The sequence below is a fragment of the Sceloporus occidentalis genome, unplaced genomic scaffold, assembly GCF_023333645.1.
Source record: "Sceloporus occidentalis isolate IW3139 unplaced genomic scaffold, rSceOcc1.0.p SCAF_145, whole genome shotgun sequence".
NCBI lineage: Eukaryota > Metazoa > Chordata > Lepidosauria > Squamata > Phrynosomatidae > Sceloporus > Sceloporus occidentalis.
Window position 1 is genome coordinate 1,635,780 of NW_028317125.1, and position 20,830 is coordinate 1,656,609.

The 20,830-nt window shown below is 39.2% G+C and overlaps 1 protein-coding gene across 2 annotated transcripts in view; it reads left to right on the plus strand.

Annotated features, from left to right (window-relative positions):
• LOC149280861 (single-stranded DNA-binding protein 2-like) overlaps positions 1 to 20,830 on the plus strand; it is a 109,830-nt gene that overhangs the window by 68,598 nt on the left and 20,402 nt on the right. Inside the window, exons 1-2 of one of the 2 annotated variants that reach the window (XM_089500049.1) lie at positions 5,203 to 5,214; positions 12,673 to 12,762. In XM_089500049.1, the coding sequence (XP_089356175.1) occupies positions 12,700 to 12,762 (63 nt within the window). In that variant the 5' untranslated portion in view covers positions 5,203 to 5,214; positions 12,673 to 12,699. Of the gene's footprint in view, positions 1 to 5,202; positions 5,215 to 12,672; positions 12,763 to 20,830 lie in introns of those variants that run through there. The other variant, XM_089500048.1, reaches the window with a different exon arrangement.

A 20,830-nucleotide genomic window follows, 5' to 3' on the forward strand; every position in this document is an offset into this window, starting at 1 on the left:
CCTTGTTGTTGGCCCTTCATAATTCCTATTGATATGGTTGTGTGTTTTGCTGGCTCCTAAAAAATCTCAAAGTGATGAACCCATCCATCCTTTTGCAGAGGGAACAAAATGACTATCATATGCAATTAGAAGTAGCTACATCTAAAGTTTCCTTATTAAACACCTTTGGGTTCCAATACCCGTAAATGCCATGACAATGGATTGTGCCGAACAACAAGCCTGCGACTGGCCACTATAAATCTTAAACATGTGGTGGGTCTCTCTGAATCAAGAGCCCCTATTAACAGGATAGTGAATCTTTCACAAAGTTTTCCTTTGATAAAACAGGGTTAAATAAATAATCTTAAGGGTAATTATATTAATGTACTCAATATATATATATATATATATATAATTAATTATAGATAATTAGTTTACTTTACTCAGTATATGTAAATATTTGGCTTTTTCAGAAGTGAGTCCGGTAGATGTTGCGTTTGAAGGTATCATAGTTCTGGATTTCCCTGGGCAACAGATGTCATCTCTTTTATAAACTGTGTCACATAAATGACACATCTCATGTACCTTCAGCTCAATTGAGCTGCTGTCTTCACACTGGAAGGTCACTCATTTTATCTCCTGTTTGGCTTTGCTGAACTATAAGAGGGGGGATTTAAAAAGGCAAATAGACTAATCTGTTTTTGTTAACTTAGAGCCATGAGGACTCTGGCTTTTCACATCCTCTTTGTAGGTCACAGCACAGAGAGCGGTATAAATTTTCACTGCTCCTATAAATATGGGTCACATATGGGGATTAACCCCTTCCGTCCTTCACCTCTGCAGATTAGAGCCTAAAACTGTATGGCCAGAACATTGGTACAAGTTTAAGATTCTTTATCACAATGTCATAAATTGTTTTTAAAACGTGGATGTTGAATTAGAATTGTACTAAAGCATGCAAAATCATGAATCTAGTGTGTTTGTCACTTGCCACATGCCGAAAATAGACCTATGTATCTCTGTATGTATGTATATATATATACGAACTTCAAAATGTAACGATGCTGTGTATTTGACCATGAGATTTGTACAACGCTGTGGAACGTGATGGAGCTTTGTAAATCAATATGTAACTGTAATAAGTTCTTTAAATATGATGTTTAAGAAAGCGGTATTATAGGGGTTAATCCCAGTTGCTAAGCAATTTTGCGAGTTGCAGTTGGTTAATTTGTACTATTGGTTAGGCTAAGCAACACCTCTGTACTTGGGACTCGAACCATCTGTAATATGTCAAGCTCTATAAATGAAATTACTACTGGATAAATGTTGGGGGCGGCTCTCGGCGCTGGTTTAGTGGGTCATAGGATGATTAATCAGCATTCAATGTCAGCCCTGTGTGCTCACAGCCACACCACAACTACCTACACAATCAGCATTCATAAACATTATCACACAGTGGCCAGGTACAACATGGCACATTCACCGACCACATTAACACACACTTTAAACATACGCTTGCATGCTATAACACAGTAAAGACGCTGTAGCAATGGGACAGTAACTTTTATGTTCGGTGTTATCGCGTAAACATACAGAAAACTTAACAATGCCTATATCATACTTGCCAACTGCCACGAACTTTCCCTCAGTTTGAGGACCCCGGTGTCTCAACATCTGCACTCATTTAAAACGTGCAAAAATGGTCCATAGACGTAGACATCAACTTAGGTCCATTGTCCAAAGTAATGCCTCTTCTTTTTTGTCCTTCAAACCCCATCACTGCCTATATCCCAGGATTCAGTTCTGGAACCATTATTACACAATTGTAAGGTTTACAAGTTCCAGCGTGTAAGGAGTATATGACCAAAATGTGCAATTTCTCCCCATTAACAAAGTTGAATAAGATGTGATCACCCATAGGTGTTAGCATCCCTTTAACAGTTTTTGTTTTGGCCAAATGTCAGCTAGTGTGTTCTACCTATATACTGTATTTAGGTTTTTACCCCTACTTTTTTTCCATGGTGCATCACTAATTAGTCCCATCAATTCCTTTCAATTACTCGCTCATTAGCCACAAGAGCGAACCCAGCAGGCTTGATGTAAAATGTTAAGGGACATGGTCCTTTTTCAGAGCTGATGGATTATCACAGGCAAAAAACAGGGTGCAGCTTAGTTCATTAACCAGTTTTCTGCTAGAGGGGCTGTGTTCCAGACCTCACTGGCTGGAATTAAGAACAGAGACAGCCATTCTTACTGTTCCTTAGAGGAAAGACAGGACCCTTCTTGTTGGATTCTATTTAACCAAAGACAGCAGTAAAAAAAACACTACTAGTTAGCTTATAGTTGAAATAATTAAGTAAACTGGATCTGTGGTGTACCTCACAGCTTTATTAATACTTGGGAAGACTCTAGGATGTAATCCAACATGTAGAAGCACAGAAACATAGAGTTTGATGGCGGATAAGAACCATTCGTCCCTTCTAGTGTGCGCTTTCGTATTTCAATTCCCTCACTGCATTAGCTTCTACCACTTCTGTTGGAAGACTGTTCCACTTATCTACCACCTTCTTACTTAAGAAAGAAGTCTACTGTTTAGAAGGGAACTGTTCTTCTTTGGGAATCAAATGCAAAGCTAATGTGTTTAAGCAGAACTGTCATTCACAAAAGTGTGGATGACAAACACGGAGTCGGGTAAAGTGTGAAATTATACCTATACGTTGCGCTAGTGATGTATATAAAAGCAAGTGGGCTGCATTTGCATCTAAATTTGCCCCCCTGGGTACTCTGAAGTTGTAGAGAATACAAAGAGCATACAGCATACCCAATGATTATATTTTTAGTTTATGATTGTAATTATCTGTTACAATCAATAGGGGAAATATTTGAACCTTAATTTTTTTTCAACATAGACCCCTCTCTTTCAATTATGGCATTTTTGAAGTAAAGTATTAAACACAAGTTGAAAATAGGAAAATGTAACAGACGTCCGTTAATACATCTTTAACTTTTGAAATGGCTTTATAAACATGGAATTTTAAAACATTTTGCATGCCTTTAATCACCTTTCCTCTGTGCGGTTTATTAATTCCTACAAACTCGACACTGTGATTGACGGGCTGCCGGTTTGAACGGGAGCTCTCGGAAAAGCCAGCCGGGGCCATGGTCGTCATAGCAACCCTGTAGTATGAAGCAGGAAAGTCGTTCTGCAAATGACTCTCTAGATGCAGATTAACCCTTCCAGTACTGACTCCTTATGTTCTTCCCGGTTCTTACAGTAAATAAAAAAAAAATTATGCCAACTGGCTTTTGAGTGCTGTCTATTCATGTCTTTATATAATGATATTTATATTGAACTTGGCTCCCTAAAAAAGATTATTGCAGTAGAAGGCTTCTATCATTCTCCATCATGACCATACCTGGGATGGGTTTGATCCAGAGTCTCCAGGTGAAGCTCCCCTTCCCCAGGTCTCTGGGTTAGTTAACTCAGTTGTATCTGGGCCTAGCCCCTCCATTTGCACATCTACCCACTCCATGGGCAGCTAGCCCCATCTCCACACATGGCTAGCCAAGCCCTCACATGAAGCTACTCCCCCGAAGAGCTCCTGGTGGCCCTTTCTGGAAAGTTAATGGCATTATAGTCCAGTACTTCCTATATTTTTCAACACATGTTTTACACTCCTTTTTTAGCATTAGTGGTTACTGTATTTTCATCATTAGTTTACAATGCTTGTAATGTTTTTGTGAATGTAAAACTTTGTTAAAAAATTTGCCTCATGTGATAATAGGTCGGTACAAAGAATATACCTTGGAGACACTGACTGTCCCTTAGGTTCTGTGGAAACCTAGCATGTGGCAGTATTGGTAGATTGGTTGCCAAGACTTTGCATACCCACAGTAATCAAATCATAGTATATGGGGTCTGGCTGTTTAAGCAGAATCAGGGTATGGAATAGATATTAAGTATAGGCTAATAGCTGGAACTGGGCCTACTTCTCCTCACCAGATATAAATGGTTCATATTCATAAGTATACTTCCTAATCTTTGAGAAATATTGGTGAAGGCACCAAGGTTTGAGATTTCACTTCCCACCCCTTGCTCCTGCTGTGTATATGCATAGTGAAAATGTGGGATCTGCGGGCACCGGTGTGTAACTAGCCACCTAGTGAATGTGCCTATGTTAAAAGGATTTGTCCATTGTGTTAGGCCTCTGTTGTGCTGGTTACTGGAGATGTTACATGTTAGTTCTTCCTACTAAGCATCAAGTATCCTAAACAAAAATGTAAGAGGCTACTCTGGGAGTGTGTGGGAGCAGGAGAAAGAGATCAGCATAGTATTAAGTCTGGAGAAGTTTTGTATATTGTTTATCAGCTTGTACTTCTGAATTCCTGAAACCTTGAAAGTATTAACCTTATTTTCAAACACTAATGCCTTTACAATGTCAGAAACAATGATATAGACTTTTGAATGGGAACCTACTAGGAGAATAGCAGGAGAATATAGTCTTATATTAAAATTAGTTTGAAGATCTTTTTTAAATGTGGCAAATAAACAAAAATAGTACTGTATATAGATTTCATTAGTGTCCAGTTGGTATTTAAGGAGAGATTTGGTTGTAGTCATACACTAGCACTTTATATAGTATGTTAGCATAAAGAAGAACTTCATCAGCTTACTTCAGACCTTATCAGAAAATAGCATATTTCAGTGCTTAGCTTGTAATATTAGCTCACATGTCTAAACTCTCACTAAAAAAATATGTCCACACTTTATGTAACAAAGAAGAAAACATTACAATGTTTCGTATAATTTTCAAATAGATATATAAAAATAATTCAAAGAACTTATAGGACAGCCGCCTATGAATTATGTGTTCCCCAAGCTTACAGATAATTAGGATGTTAACTACATTGACACTTTAATTAATGTTTAGAAAGAACATTCTCCCCAGACAGGGCCTAGTGTTTTGTAGATATGTTAAGAATATGTATAGTATATGATGTGAATTATACAGGATATAATAAGGATGTGAAGAACGATCAGGGTCTGCTGCAATGCATGGCAAGAAGGTGCAAGATACACCAGCGCTCCATAACCTAAGAATAAAGATTGCTTTATAAGATTACCCCACACAATAATGCCAGTCACATATAAAAAAAATTTATAGAAACATTTTATTTTTTTTATGTGAACCCCCTGGAATTGATTCAGGGTTCCAAGATGTCCTTGGCCTGCAGGTTTGGTGTCCACCTTGTTAGACTATGAATAGTGTTTAATAATCAGTATACTAGTTGGCAGTACAATGGTTACCTGCATAATATGATTTTTTTATTGTAACATTTTTTGTTGCTGACAAAAAATAGATTCCTTATGTTTCGTTATGTATCAAAATATTGCCAAACCTTTTTTCCTGTGAGCTTTTGCTTGATGTTCAAGTCATTTGATATCAGCTGGCTAAGGTCTCTGCTGGCTTACTCTACTTTAATTCCATTGACTACCACTGTAGCTTCTTTTGATATGTTGAAGGTCACTTTGGTCTTGTTGATATGATTATAGGAAGATCAAACTTCTTACTAGTGCTGTTGAAGGGCTTTGTATCTTGTGCCAAAACTGGCCTGGTTACTTCCACAGCAAAATAAATTGTACTTTGTGCCTCGATCTTGAATTTGTCTCATATCACCATGTGACGGCAAATTTCCCAGGGTCACCTTGCGATTGCTGATCTTTTTCCCTACGGTATTTGTTGAAGTCTATTGACAAACATGTACCTTCAAAATAATTTCCAATAAAAAAAAAAAACCCTGGAAGCGGAAATACCCATCATGCATCTTGTCATTTGGATTGTACCATCTTTGTACAGTTCTCTCTGTTGTTATGGTTTTTGCAGTCTGCTAATTCCAAACTGCCAAATTATTTGAGAATTCATACTTAGTTGTGAAATCAATGTTGGCGCTTATCTGCACACTCTGGAGGGGTGGGGGTGTCGCCGCAATGTTCATCAAGCCGGCTCTGGAGCTGAACGCATCTCCTGTACATAAAATACACTCTATGGACAAAAGTATTGAGACATCTGACAATTACACCAACAGGGGCTTTTATGACATTGACATGAATATGTTGTTGGTCTCCCACTTTGCGGGTATAACAGCTTCCACTCTTCTGGGAAGGCTTTCCACAAGATCTTAGAGCGTTTCTGTGGGAATTTTTGCCCATACGTCCAGTAGAGCTTTTGGTCAGGCACTGAACCCCATCGAACACCTTTTGGATGAGCTGGAGTGGAGATTGTAACCCAGGTTTTCTCATCCTACATCATTGCCTGACCACACAAATGCTCTATTGAATGGGCAAAAAGTCCCAGAGAAACACTCCAAAATCTTATGGGAAGCCCTCCCAGAAGAGTGGAAGCTGTTATAGCTTCAAAGGGGGAGACCAAGTACATATTAATGTCTATGTATTTTGAATGCTATGTAATAGAAGCCCCTGTTGGTGTAATGGTCAGGCCAATACTTTTGTCCATATAGTGTAGCTGTGGGATGGGAAAAGTTGCAAATGCACATTAGTGGGATTGTGCAGAATTTCCACCATGTATTTGGAAAAGGTACACCACATAAATGTTAAGACGCCTCTCAGCTATCGTAAGCAGCAGAGTGCAAATGATGGCTAGAGTGCCCCTTTAATTGTCAGAATCTATTACATCTTGCCCCTGGTAAAGCAAGGTGTAACCTAAATAACAAGCCAAACTTTATATATTTGAGGATTGTCCCACTTTCTAACTAAACTGGAAGGTCATACAAAAAAAGTTTTCACATAGGACACCAGTTCATCAAGAAACAGAAATATACAAGCATAAAGAATTTAGTAGCAGTTACAGGCTATATTTCAAGTACAGTTGAACTGTTATGAGGACATTGTTACATCATATTGCTTAAGCCATTTCCAGGAATAGATTCCAAAGTAGTGAAATCTGAAACCCATACCTTTTTAATGTGAGCAGTGCTTGTACCAATGTATAGGAGTTTAAATGTCATATAAGTAGTGTAATTGTGACTCTGTTGGTGTCTCACCTATGTTCTATATAAAATGATTAGCATTTGTCACAGAATAGGAATGGAAATGTGCATAATTTTATATTGGTTTATGACATTATAAATCTTTGCCGCTTTGCCCTCTGCATTGTCTCGTACTTTGAGAATAAAAAAGGCACAGTTGCTTCTCTGTTTTTCTCCTGCGTAAAATCCACTCGGCTTTACATACAGCATACATTCGCTGAAAAAAAGTTAGGTGACGGAGAAGACGCGGCATCCTTTATTCATCTTCTGTTGTCTATTGTGTCCATGCGATTAAGCTGCTCCTCGTATAACTAGAAAAATGTAGACCTAGAGCCATTTCTTTTTGGCCAAGACACACCCTTCTGTAGAAGCAATGTCTGCTGTAACTCCTTACATGCCTGGGTTTCATTTACCATATTAGAAACAGACCTTGGCAGCGTGTTTTCCGCCATCCCATCACTTCAAATAAATCTCCATTTCTGAGCCAAGCAAAGTTTGTCTGCAGCAGGGCTGTAAAAGTTCAAGGGACGGTATAAAAAGGGATTAGGAGAAGAGATGAATTTTAACTCTGCTGCATCTCTGATCTCTCTGAATGTTTACACATATATCCTACCTTTAAGATCGAACAAAATACTGTTATTGCAGGCACTGTCCCCTTTACTCGTTGAGCCAAACTGACCGGACCTTTCCGAGAGTTGACAGCTGGGATATTGTTATTAACATCAGGTATTCGTGTCACTGATTTGCTGGTTTGTCCTTCAGCATCTGAGGGGTGATTGTCAGTGATTTAAGACACCATCCCATCAATTAAACAAAAAACATCTCATGGACATATAAACCGCGTTGCGGTGTCCCTCAATGGATCACGATTGAGTGATGATGTAATGGCCGTGTCACACCGAACACGAGGGCAGACAAGTTTAATACAGGCATAAGATGAAGAGGGACTTATAAAGAGGGACACTTTAAAGATATTCATGTAGATGATAATTTTACACATTTGGTCATCAATACAGGAACAAGCACCCTAGTCACCTAGTCCTTCAGGGACTGGTGTTATATCTCTGTGTGTAGGTGCTAAAATTATATTCTTGCTTAGTCTAGGTAGTTAATATAGTAAATGTCTGGGAATTCTGCCACACTGAATGTTGCGGGAGTATTTTTCTGGTTGATTAGCAAAGCAATAATCAGACACTTCCGAGTGCATAGATGAAGACGCAGTATATATATTCCATGTTATCTCAGGTTTAAACAGGTTGTCATGAGCATACAACCAGAACTGGTCCAGTAGAGACATTTTAATGTCCACCACTGATTTAGCTGGTGTTGTGACGCTCACCCACCCCTGTTGACCAACTTAAGATTCATGACCTTTTCCTGCAACTAAACATTTTAATGATTTTTGTTGTACATTTTTTTTATCTGGAATGTTACCTGCTACATAGTTGAAGATACTGTCCCCTGGATTTGAACATAACATTTTTGTGGGTGTGCTTTCACTCCTAATTTTTACCATTTGTACTTTATTATTCTTTGCACCTCACCATATTTTCTTTCTCCCTGATCCAAGATCATTGTATGCATCCCTCCTTTGATTCCTTGTCTCTTACGTTATCCATTATTTTCCATCCCCCACTTTTTCCTCCATGTGTCTCTGCCCCCCCCACCTAAAACCCCTGCTGTCTCTACTGCTTTGCCCCCCCCTCTCTTCCTCATACCGGCTCTCTCCCCCTTCTTATTGCCGAAGCTAAGCTCATTGATATGCAGGAGGCTTTGCTGAGCAAGGTACTTTTCTCCCTTGGCCAATGCTATGTGGAAGCAGGGAAGGAGGTGATAGGAGCAATGACGGCAATGAGGCGATATCTGAATTTTGAACGGCTTAACCCCTTTACTGCCACAATTGTTGGGAAACAACAAATAAACATACCTGGAGCATAATTCGCATATGTTCTTGATTGGGAGGGACAGTGCCTCATCGGGTCCCGAATACCTCTGTCCCTCCTTCCTCCCCTGAATTCTCTGTTCTAGAAGCTCAGAATGTTTGCTGAATATGAGTGTATCACAGTGATCTATAGCACTAAAAGTTGCAACAATGTGTATATAAACAAAAATGGGCATACACATAGAATGTGGTAAATAAACTTCACGTTTCCCATTTTAGATATTTTTTATTAATTACATAAATAGCAATTGTGTTAAAAGTTAGATAAAGTGTTTGGTGAAGCCCTGCACCAAACATCCCTCTAACGACACCTCTGACATTAAAAGTGGCCCTGTATTGCACCTTTAAGTGTTCAGAGCGTGGAGGGTTTTTGTTGTTTAGTTGTCCTTCTTTTTCACCCCAAAATACTTCTTTATGAGTTATACACATGAATATTTTTCTGTGACTTATCACCAGTGTCTAGAAATGAAATCTGCTTATTGTGATACATGAAATTGTAGAAATTTGTGTCCAATTTGGAATAATTCCTTCCTTCCAATCGTCTGCTGGGCATCCTGAATGTCACCCTATCCTTTTTTATAGGCAACAGATCTAATAACATGTAGACGTGTAGAGCAGCATCTTGCCATCTGCATTTCATTGTTCCTAGTCATTGATAGGGTAGTAAGGGATTTTGAAGGATACTGCATTTTAAAGGGACAGTCTACTGTACCATGCATCCCCATCAATGAAGAAGTACTCTGTAAGTATGTTAATATACAGTTTTTATTTGTAAGCAAAACCACAAAGCTGTAGCTCCACATCTGTGCTCATATATTGGCTGCTTGTCAATCACTGGTCAGAAAGTGCTTGCATTGAAAGCAATAGAATTACCTTCTGCCTTTCTTTTTGACACATGCAGAGGATCTCAATAGATATCTATTGAAAACAAATTAAATAGGTACCAATTTAATGAATTCAACATTTAACTGTGAGTATAGCAAGTAAATCTACTAATTTTACAAACCTCTTTAAAATAATCACTACACTTCCTTGACATAAATAGTTTTTCCCCTTTTGGTTTGGAAGTGATAAATATGTTGTATTATGGACTTCTTGGAAAGAATTTCTGGCAGCCATTTATCAACCTACCAATCTCTGATGGAGAAATTCTGTAAAGCAGTCTGTAATGAACTCTTTCTAGTTCGTGAAGGATAATATAATACTCATCAAACATTGACATAGCTGTAATATTTATGAAGGCTTCCAGGTCATTTTTGGACACCTTAGAATTGTACATGCTGCCGGACAGCCTCGCCAAGTCCTGTAGAACAGTGTGTAGAATCTATACACTAGCATAATAAATTCAGCATAAACATACCTGGGAACGTCCAAGGAACTTGTGCAAAGTGCTTGATAACATCAAACAGGGCTGAACTTAAAATGAAGAATTAAAATGAAGACTTAAAAAGGCTTTGAAGGAGGGGCATAGCCATAACACGTGTTGAGGATTAAAATCCTCTGGGGTCACACATACACACACAAAAAATAAACTATGTGGCTCCTCTTTTCATACCACATAGTGTAATGCTAGGTCATATAATGTGACCCTACTGAGCACCTGCCACCAGCCTACAGTAGATTGCACACATTATCTATTAACACACCAGGGCTGCTCAATGCTCAGGGGCCCCTAGGAACATGTCTAGGGAACCTAATGGATATTGGACCATTGGAGTCGACAGAGCAACAAAAATGTAAGGGGTTCCTGTGAAGGGTACAAGTAAAATGGCTCTTTGGACACATGCTGTTATGCCTTAAGGGTAAATTAAGCCCTGATATCAAATGATTGGGCGCATGGGATAAGTACTATAATAGTTTTAATATAAAAAGTTTGCATAGATCTTATATGGACCTTAGAAATGATTTGCTTCATTTTTCCAAGAGAAAAGCCTCACTCTAAAATAAATTGTATTGGAGCCATATATGTATATGGGGATACAAAGCAGCACTATTTTTATGTATAATGCTTATAAAATGAAACCTAATTATATTATGATGATTTCCTCGGCACTGTGTCAGATTGTCAACACCCTAGGCAGAATATTGGACCTCTAGAATTAGCAGGTGACCTTCCCACTCCACTATAAGGAAGGTGCATAGTATTAAAGGATAGCGCTTAGTGTTGAGGAATCACAGAAATGTGAATCCTGTGCTAGATTTCATGAATGGTTGGAGGTCAGACATTGCCATAGAAACCGGACACAACTTTGGTAAAACACTTCCGCCCTTCAGCATTAAGAATCTTGCCAAACGGTTTCCTCTGGAGGGGATGTCTTCAGCTAAAAGATATGCTTAAATAAAATACCCTGTCTTCCTATACTGTAACCCTTAAAGTGCCAGCATGTTAGTCATGATATACAGTATCTCAATAAAAGTGAGTACACCCCCACATTTTTGTAAATATTTTATTATTTCTTTTCATGTGACAACACTGAAGAAATGACACGCTGCTATGATGTAAAGTAGTTAGTGTACAGCCTGTATAACAGTGTAAATTTGCTGTCCCCTCAAAATAACTCAACACACAGACATTAATGTCTGAACCTTGGCAACAAAAGTGAGTACACCCCTATGTGTAAATGTCCAAATTGGGCCCGAAGTGTCAATATTTTGTGTGGCCACAATTATTTTCCAGCACTGCCTTAACCCTCTTGGGCATGGCGTTCACCAGAGCTTCACAGGTTACCACTGGAGTCCTCTTCTACTCCTCCATGACAACATCACGGAGTTGGTGGATGTTAGAGACCTTGCGCTCCCCCACCTTCCGTTTGAGGATGCCCCAGAGATGCTCAATAGGGTTTAGTGTCTGGAGACATGCTTGGCCAGTCTAATGGGAATTTACCTAGTGGCTCAGTGGCTTGTGGTCAATGTATAGGGATGCTGCCACTGAAGTGGCAGATCAGGACATGCAGTGTCCGGCTGTTGGCTAGATACGCATGGCCAGAAGCTGCGAGAACTTCTGCAAGAATATGCGGCTGCTCACACGTTATTTGGCCGCCACTGGCCGCAAAGTACCAGGGCTGCATTGTCATCCGCAACCTGGCCCTGATGTAGACTTTTCCCACTGTCTACCCTTTAATGCGTGAAATGTTTTACTCTGTATGGAGGCCTCTAGCAAGGATTTTAAAGAAGTTGCTACCCTAATTTATGGGATGCAGATGGCTATATGAATATTTAGAAAACGAATCACAAGGTCCATCAAGGTCAATTTGCCAGCTGTCAAGTTATAGATAATACATAATAAACTGTTGTATGTATCTGCATTGCTCTTCGGTTTCTAAACCCATATACTGTAGCCCCATCACATGTATGGTCCTGACCTCCTATGGTATAATGGGTAACAGCAGATTAAATAAAAAGAGGAGAACCTGAAACACTTGGTTGTTAGCAGTGTTTATGGATAGACAGGAATTCGTTTTTGCTAGTGTTTTATTTTTTCCATTGATTTTGAAAAATGAGTTGACATAACACATTCGATACCACATTAACTGGTCTTTTTAAAGTAAGAATGGTATGGTCCAACAATGTATACTCTAAAAAACAGTTGTTTGTGTTTTTCTTTTTCTATTGGTCTAGTAAAAAATATCACAATTTTGTGGACAATCCGCACTTGTACCTTTGCCGATTAACAACTGACTGACTGTTTTTATTTCCTTTTTCAGAGTGCAGCTGCTGCTCCCAGTCCTGTGATGGGTAACATGCCACCTAATGATGGGATGCCAGGTGGACCCATGCCACCAGGGTTCTTTCAGGTAGGTACCTTCTTTAATTATATTGCATTTCCACCTGTATCAAACAATGATTAGTGCTGCTGGAGGTTAATGATGAATACGCTGTCTAGACTTATTTAAGTACATACAATGCTGCTCTAAGTTACAGGCAACACTGTAACTGTAACAATTTATTGATTATAACAACCAGTCTTGTTTTCTTCTTTAGTGAAAGCTAACTTTTACGATGGGGTTATTATTTGAAATTGATACATACCTGAGAATTCTCTGTATTTTCAGTAGCTATCACAACTTATAATGAGGCCACTGGGCACCTCTTTACTGTCTGGGTATGCAAATTGGTGCTTACCCTTGCCGACGTTGCTTTGTCAGTCCAGCCCTTTACCAAGTCTACAAGATACACATGTTAAATACCGTATTTGCTAGATTATAAAACGACCCCCCAAAATCGGAATATTAATTTAGGAAAAAAAGAAAAAGCCCAAATATAAGACAACCCTATAGGAAAAAAGTTTTACCAGTAAATGTTAAATCATGTAAACTATTTTTTTAATAAAAGCTATGATTGAGAAAAATATTTTGTTTTTAATTCCTTTTATTTTCCAACCTGCCCCCCAGTTATGCAAATCTGCCCCCAGGCTTGCCACTCTGCCCCATAAATGCCTTAAACCCCCTATATGCCACTGTGCCCCATGATATGCCTTTTAACCTCTTTATGCCACTGTGCCCCATGATATGCCTTTTGACCCCCTATGTGCCACTCTGCCTCCAGGAATGCCTTATACCCCTATATGCCACTCTGGCATTTAGGGGGTTAAAAGGCATATTATGGGGCAGAGTGGCATATAGGGAAGTATAAGGCATTTAAGGAGTGGCCAGAGTGGCGTATAGAGGGTTAAAAGGCATTTCTGGAGGCAGAGTGGCATTAAGGGGGTTAAAAGGCATATCATAGAGCACTCTGCCTACAGAAATGCCTTATGCCCCCCATTTACCCCCCCCCAACAAAATCTTACAGGTGCTTCTGACTCCACGGTGTGTTGTCCAGGCAGCGTGTAGACGTCTACACGATTCGCGTAGGCAACTTCCGCTGCAGCCGGAAGGAGGTGCGGTTAGCAGCGGGGGTTGTCTGCGTCCATCGCGCAGACCTTCCCCGTCTGTCAGAGATAATTCCCCGGTGAGGCGAACTCTGATCTCTGACAGACGGGGAAGGTCTGCGCGATGGACGCAGACAACCCCCGCTGCTAACCGCACCTCCTTCCGCCTTACAGCGCAAATCGCATAGATGTCTACACGCTGCCCGGATAACAGAGGTTGTTGGTAGAAACAGAATAATGGAAAGAATTAAAGTGAAAGAAAGTTAATATGAAAGAAAGAGTTCAATGAGAAGATTGCCTTGAGCAGTACCACTTTAAATATAAGCTTCATATCATCTTGACTGTGTCTCCCCTGTTTCCAACGACCCTAAACAGGAGGCACAATGTTAACACACTGCAGATCAATGATACTAACCTTACAGAGCTTTGCTGCGAGCAAAGCCTTACCGGTACACCTCAACCTAGTGTTTACACCAACACTTACTGCTGGATAAGCATGCATGCCAAAGATCCATAAGGTGAAGTCATCTCTGACAGCAGTGCTCAGCAGCTACATTGATAGCACTCTTGATATATTTCACTGCACAACCAACCATGACTACAATAAATTTAGCACATGACATCCACTTTGTAGCAGGAGGAGGTAGACAGGGAAGAAAGTAAAGGAAGGACACAAAACATCAAATAATAGGTGTCTATTTAAACTATTAAAAACGATGGGGTTATTATTTGAAATTGAGACGTACCTGGGAATTCTCTGTATTTTCTTATAACGAGGCCACTGGGTACCTCTTTACTCTCTGGGTATGCGAATGGAATGCTTGCCCTTGCCAAACCTCATTTCCCAGTCCAGCCCTTTACCCGGACTACAAGATGCACGTTAAATTACATTAAATAGTTCTATATTAGCACCCATTGGCTGTAGTGAACACATTTATTTCACGCCGGTCAAATTCCAAACATGCTCCTCATTTCTAGTATATATACTGCATTAGGTGTATTTCTTGACTTGTAACTCATCATAGGGTATGTGGTCAGAGAGATTTTGAAGTTCAAATGAGGTTCTAGGCCACAGCAGCCGTATGTGCTTTATCATTCTGTTGTATGAGCAACTACATTATATCACACTAAAACTAGAACTATAAAAAAATGTTAAAAAATAAATAAATACATTTTTGATCTAGTAATAAAAAATGGTAAGAGTTCCCCTTCAAATGTTGTGGAAGAAAAGTTGATCCAGTCCCTTTTAAATGATCAATGCTTCTCTGTGTTCTTGGAGTGTCCAGGCTCACATTGCTCAAATGCTGTCTGACAGGATTTCAGACAGCTGTATTAAGCTGTTTTTTTCCTCAGCAAGTGAAGCATTTAAACACTGGCCATGTAGTCTAAATCAAGCAGTGCTAAGCCCTCTTGTATCCCAAAGGGTATGTATCAGCGAGCAAGAGACCTCTCCAAACAGGATTAACAGACAATGCTTGCCCGAGCTTCACAAGCAAAGGGACAGCAGGGTTTTAGAAAGGAAGGCAACGTGATGGTTTATCAGAGCAGGGAAGAGGTTAATGACTGCAGGGGACAGATATATTCTGAATGATGCATCCCTGCTTTATTTCAACATGTAAAATCTACTTAATTTTTATATAAGTTTGTGATCTATTGATAGCTGCTTTGTAATTGAGCAAGGTCCATACAAGATTAATGTATCTTATCTACATAATTTCATTTAGACCTATTTGTGCTGTTTCTATACGCATTATTGTGACATTTAGGACCATAGAAGACTTATTTTTTCTCACTTGTTCATGATGCTATCTCTCATGGCTGGTCAATCATAAATGACCTTTTGTTTTTTTTATCTGGTCTTACATTAGCAATGGCTATACACCACATATCAGCGGCATATTCTGCCTAGGCATACCCTCCAAAGCACGTAGTATATGAACACATGTCCTTATGAGGTGGAGTGTCTCAGCAGACAAGATGGCGGAGCAGAGGTAGCTAGCCTACAGGAGTGGCTAGGGGGCTGCCTTGGGTCTTTGATAGCGGTATTTTCAATGTATATTAAATTCTTTAGAGAAACAAGATCAAAAATTGTGTGGAAATCAGTGTGCGGAGAAACTTTTCAGTTCACAGAGATGTGTTTAGTGCTACTGAGCTTTAACTTAAACACAAAATAAGCTTATATATGATAACATATCTTCATGACCATGGGATTAGAAGGATCCTTAGGAACAATATGGCACATGAGAAAATGTATAGGCCCTAGGCAGATATACTGGTCTTGAGACTTTTCCCAATGTAAACCCTTACATGTGAGGAGGCATATATTTTTAAGCAGGGCTTCTGCTGTGATATACTAGTGAGATAGTTTGATAACGTTAAATCAGAGTAGAACATGAAGGACAGTGTGTCCCTGAGAATCTCCCCAATTACCCTCAGATTATTGAAAACCCAGACAGTCAGCCGCAAATCCAAATGTCCCAAGTACGTTTTTTTGTATCGGTGGTCACTAATATAACTTTTTATACACCTCTTTAACAGCAGACTAGCAAAATATGTGTCTGTTTCTCTAAAGTGTTTATTTGCGCAAACTGGATCCTCAACTTGGGGTTTAATACTAGGTATGTGAAAATAGATTTACAAATGTACATATCTATATTTCCCCTCTCTAAGTATGTGGGCCTCCTCTTCCATCTTTTTTATTTCCAGCTCCACTCAGCAGCACAGCTGGCCATAAATCTCAGCGTTGTGTGGCGGAGGGAGGGTTCTGCTAGTGTTCCCTTAGACTTCTCTGTCTGTCTCTCTCTCTCTCTGTGCAGGAACCATTTCTCTTTAATTGTTAACAGCTTCTGAAGCAGCCAGGGAGGAAAAAAAAAAAGATGGCTAGGTCTAAGAGAGGCGTGCATTTCATCTGCTTCTGCTTGAGGGTGTTATAGACAAAGGTCACCATGTGCTCGCATTGGTTCTGAACGTCAGGGCCCTGAACCTTTAAGACAGGTTTTAACAATATCCCTCCTTGCGTACAGGGCATGTGAACCACAGAGTCACTCAAAAAGACGCTGTCCCTTCCACGGCGTTTCCCGTGAGAAAACAAATGTATTAAAACTACCTTGCTTGTGCTTTTTATTTTTTAACAGGAAGTCAAGATGGCTGTGATTATTCAACTGTAAAAATATAAGATGAAGAAAGGGACAGATATTCTTTAACACAGCCTATGTTAGATCAAAAGCTTTTTTCAGAGATAGAATTCTCACAACAGGAGCTTTTTTATCCAAACCATTCCCTTCCGACTGAAATGTAAATGCCATGATCAAAAATATTTGATAAACCAAATGGCTGAATCACTGGTTGACCCAACTGCATTCCTAATTTATTGTGGCTGTCCTTATATTGTTAGTCAGACGTGACTATATGTATTAATGTTAGAAAACAAAATAACAAATAAGACTGTCCATGAGTTTATGCACCCCCTTAGTTCAGGGCAGCATTTATGTGTCCTGGAAAACATGGTCAATATGTTCAAACTACCTGTCAACTATGTGCAAAATTGTACCTTTAACCCTGGAATTTATGTTAATTAAGGATCTGTGTTTAATAAAACCTAACGCGTTGCTCCACCTTGAGTCAAATTTATATGACCACTGTCCATGCCCAGTACCAATTTTCCCGTTTAACGTCACACTGATATATTAAATAACACAGGATCATTTTTTTCAATTGAGTTTGAGTTCCTGCAGGACTGAATCAGTCTACCTCTCCAGTTACGATGTGGTGCCCCTGCTAACCAGACTTGGCTTCAAAGCAGATCAGAGACTCGAAGTTCTTTCTTGTAAAAAGCCATCATGCTGAAATGGGCTGGCGTCTACTTCCCGTAGGGTTAGAGGAACTGGGAGAGGAGCAGGGGAAAAGAACAGATTTCTTTGAATGCTCACTCTTGAATGACTCTGAACACGAAAAATTGTAGAGAGAAATAGCTGCAATTCAGATATTATTACACATGAGGAATCACACAAGGCACAGCTATAGCGAAGTCTGTCATAATCCAATAAAATCCTGTTTAGCAATGGGTTTTCATTTGGTCCTCCATATGTTGCCATATTCAGTGTACTGCACCTCTTCAGTAGAGCAGCAATCTCTTAGGTAATAAGGATAATTTGATCAAAGAAAAGTGTTGTAAAGTGCACAGGTTTTAAAGGAACAAATGAACATATTGGTTAATGATTAATAAATGATCTTTGTGTCTATCTACCACACTACCATATGACTTAAACGTGCCTTTCTATTTTGACAAACCTTTTACACTATTTTTTTCTTTCTGTGGAAGTTTCATCTCAAAAACAAACACAGAAACTATTAATAAAGTATTTTATTTTTTGTGGCAACAGCCTACCAGTGACTGCTTTTGTGTCACATGACAATGAAGTGTTCCTGGCAAAAATTATGAATGGGACAAACTTTAACATGATAAGGAATTATTTATTGGAAGGGTGTTCTGGAACGAATTGACTATAACATAGAACAGTCATGTTCTATGTTATAAAAACAGAAGAAGGATTCAAACAGTTGCAAAAGGCTGAACAGGATCAGAAGAAGAAACTTAAAATGCTCGCCATCCTTATCTTGTTTGTGGTCCTCCCTGTCCTCATTGTAGTGCTAATCGGTGTGTCTAATTAGCGAGTTTTAACTTTTTATTATTATTATTTTGGACTTCTGTGAGGTTTTTTTTTCTTGTGTGTAAAATAAAATTTATTGTTGGGGATGTTCTTAATGCTGCATTTAGTTATTAGTGAGCTTACTTTGGTGAGTATTAAAATAGCCCTTTGCAATGTAATGATGAAATGATAGACACTGCAATGAAGTGGTGTGACCCAGAAATACAGTATCAACATCAACTACAGTAAATGTAAAAATAAACAAGTGCACATCAATTGTTTGATTCTACACATTTCAAAGGAAAGGGAATAAATCTTCTTTTGTCCTCCCCATGCTTAAGTAAATAAAAGGTCTGTGTAGGAGGACACTAGACATGCAATGGCGACCCTAAAAAGAAGTTAAACCTGGCTGAAGCTTGGTCCAAAACAGCCTAATCATTGATATGAGAGGATGTGAAGTTATTTATGACATATGCAATGACATACACATTAGTTTTTATTACTGATGTCCATGAGGTCTATGTGATTAAATGTCACATGTGGAGTGAAAGTTTGAAAATGCAGCAACACCAGTAAATCTGCCATTGGAGTTTTCAGAAAATTTGATGTGTCTACAAAGAAATACTATTTTGTGTAGCTGTCCGCGCTGCAGATACATCACCTGTAGCTAGGTCCTAATGAAATTATTTTCTCTCACTACTCCTGCAATTTATTGCTAGTTAAAGTCCACTATGCTAATCGGCAACTGGATCACTTCATTCAACCAGGTAGTGCTGGCCAACCAGAGGAAAAGTACAAGCTGTCTTCTCTAAATTTTGGGGACATTGATGCCGAAGAAGCCAAAGTTGATTTTAAAGTTCACTGCCACTTTAAGGAGAAAAAAATACCTAGAAGAACCACAGCTGTATCAGCTTAAGATGTGTGTCAGGAGCCAGAGCTCTGCACGAAGAGTGATATTTGAAGGAGGCTAGCTAAGCTTGGAACAGTGCAGTTCAGTGTCCTGGGGGAGCAAAGTGTGGTTTGGAAAGTTTAGAAAGCAGGTATTTGCAGTTTGGCTCTAAAATGCGAGCTCCGGTCTGTAGCCAGAAAAAGTAATGCTTATGGGACGAGTGATGTAGATCTATGTGTATGAGTCACATTTACATGGGAATTACAGTGTGTTTTTTTAAGTTACATTTTGCATTTAAGCATTTGATCAAGTAGGGTGCATAACTACTTTAAACATTAAACATACTTACCTCTATTTGTAATGTTCTGTATTTTTAAAAACTACAGATTCACATTTGATGGCGTTATATAAAACAGTAAAAAATTATAATAATAATTCATATGATGTCATAGCCAACCATTTGCACTGTGAAGTTAAGCAAACTATGGTGGAGGAAGTCGCAGAGCTGTTGGAATCATCATCTTTTTCAATGAGTCAATGTTAGCCTTGACATGTCAACTTAGACCAAAACATTTCCACATGGAAAAGTTAAACAGACAAGGAAAACATGTTAATCCTCATCTTCTGCCATGCTGCCGGTGTCTATTCTATTTATTACATCTAATACATCATTAATGGATTGGATTTCACAACATAAGTTTTAATTACCAACAATAAATGAGCGGTCATATGCTTATTTCATGTACAATAGCTGAGAGATCTCTCGATGTCATACCGTGTAATAATTGAGTTGTATTAAGCCACTTCTCACTGGAATTATGGCAGCATGTAATTAACAGGGTGATATACATGCCTTTGGTTTCAGATAAGCAAGAAAGTAATGAATTTTGTCACCCAAAGGTATATTAACTATAGCTGGAAAGCTGTGGGAAAAACTATAATTTTGTAGTCTTCAGTCATATATATACACCAATCAGCCATATAGAGTATGACCACTGACAGGTGAATGGACTAAGACTGGTAATCTTGTTATCATGCAACTTGTCAGTAGGTGGGATATATTAGGCAGTGACTGAACATTTCGTCCTCAAAGTATCTAAGCGACTTTGACAAGGGCCACATTGTGATGACTAGACGACTGGGTCACAGCATCTCCAAAACTGCAGCTCGTGTGGGGTGTTCCAAGTCTGCAGTGGTCAGTACCCATCAAAAGTGGTCCAAATAGCTCAAATTGCTGAAAAAGTGATAGAAAGGTGTCAGAACCCACAGTGCATCACAGTTTGTTCCGTATGGGGCTACGTAGCCGCAGGCCAGTAGGGGTGCAGCCTCGCAATATACAAAACTTAAAGGATCGGCTGCTAACGTCTTGGTGCCAGATACCACAGTACACCTTCAGAGGTCCATGCCTTGATGGGTCAGGGCTGTTCTGGAGGAAAAAGTGGGTACTCCCTGCTTTA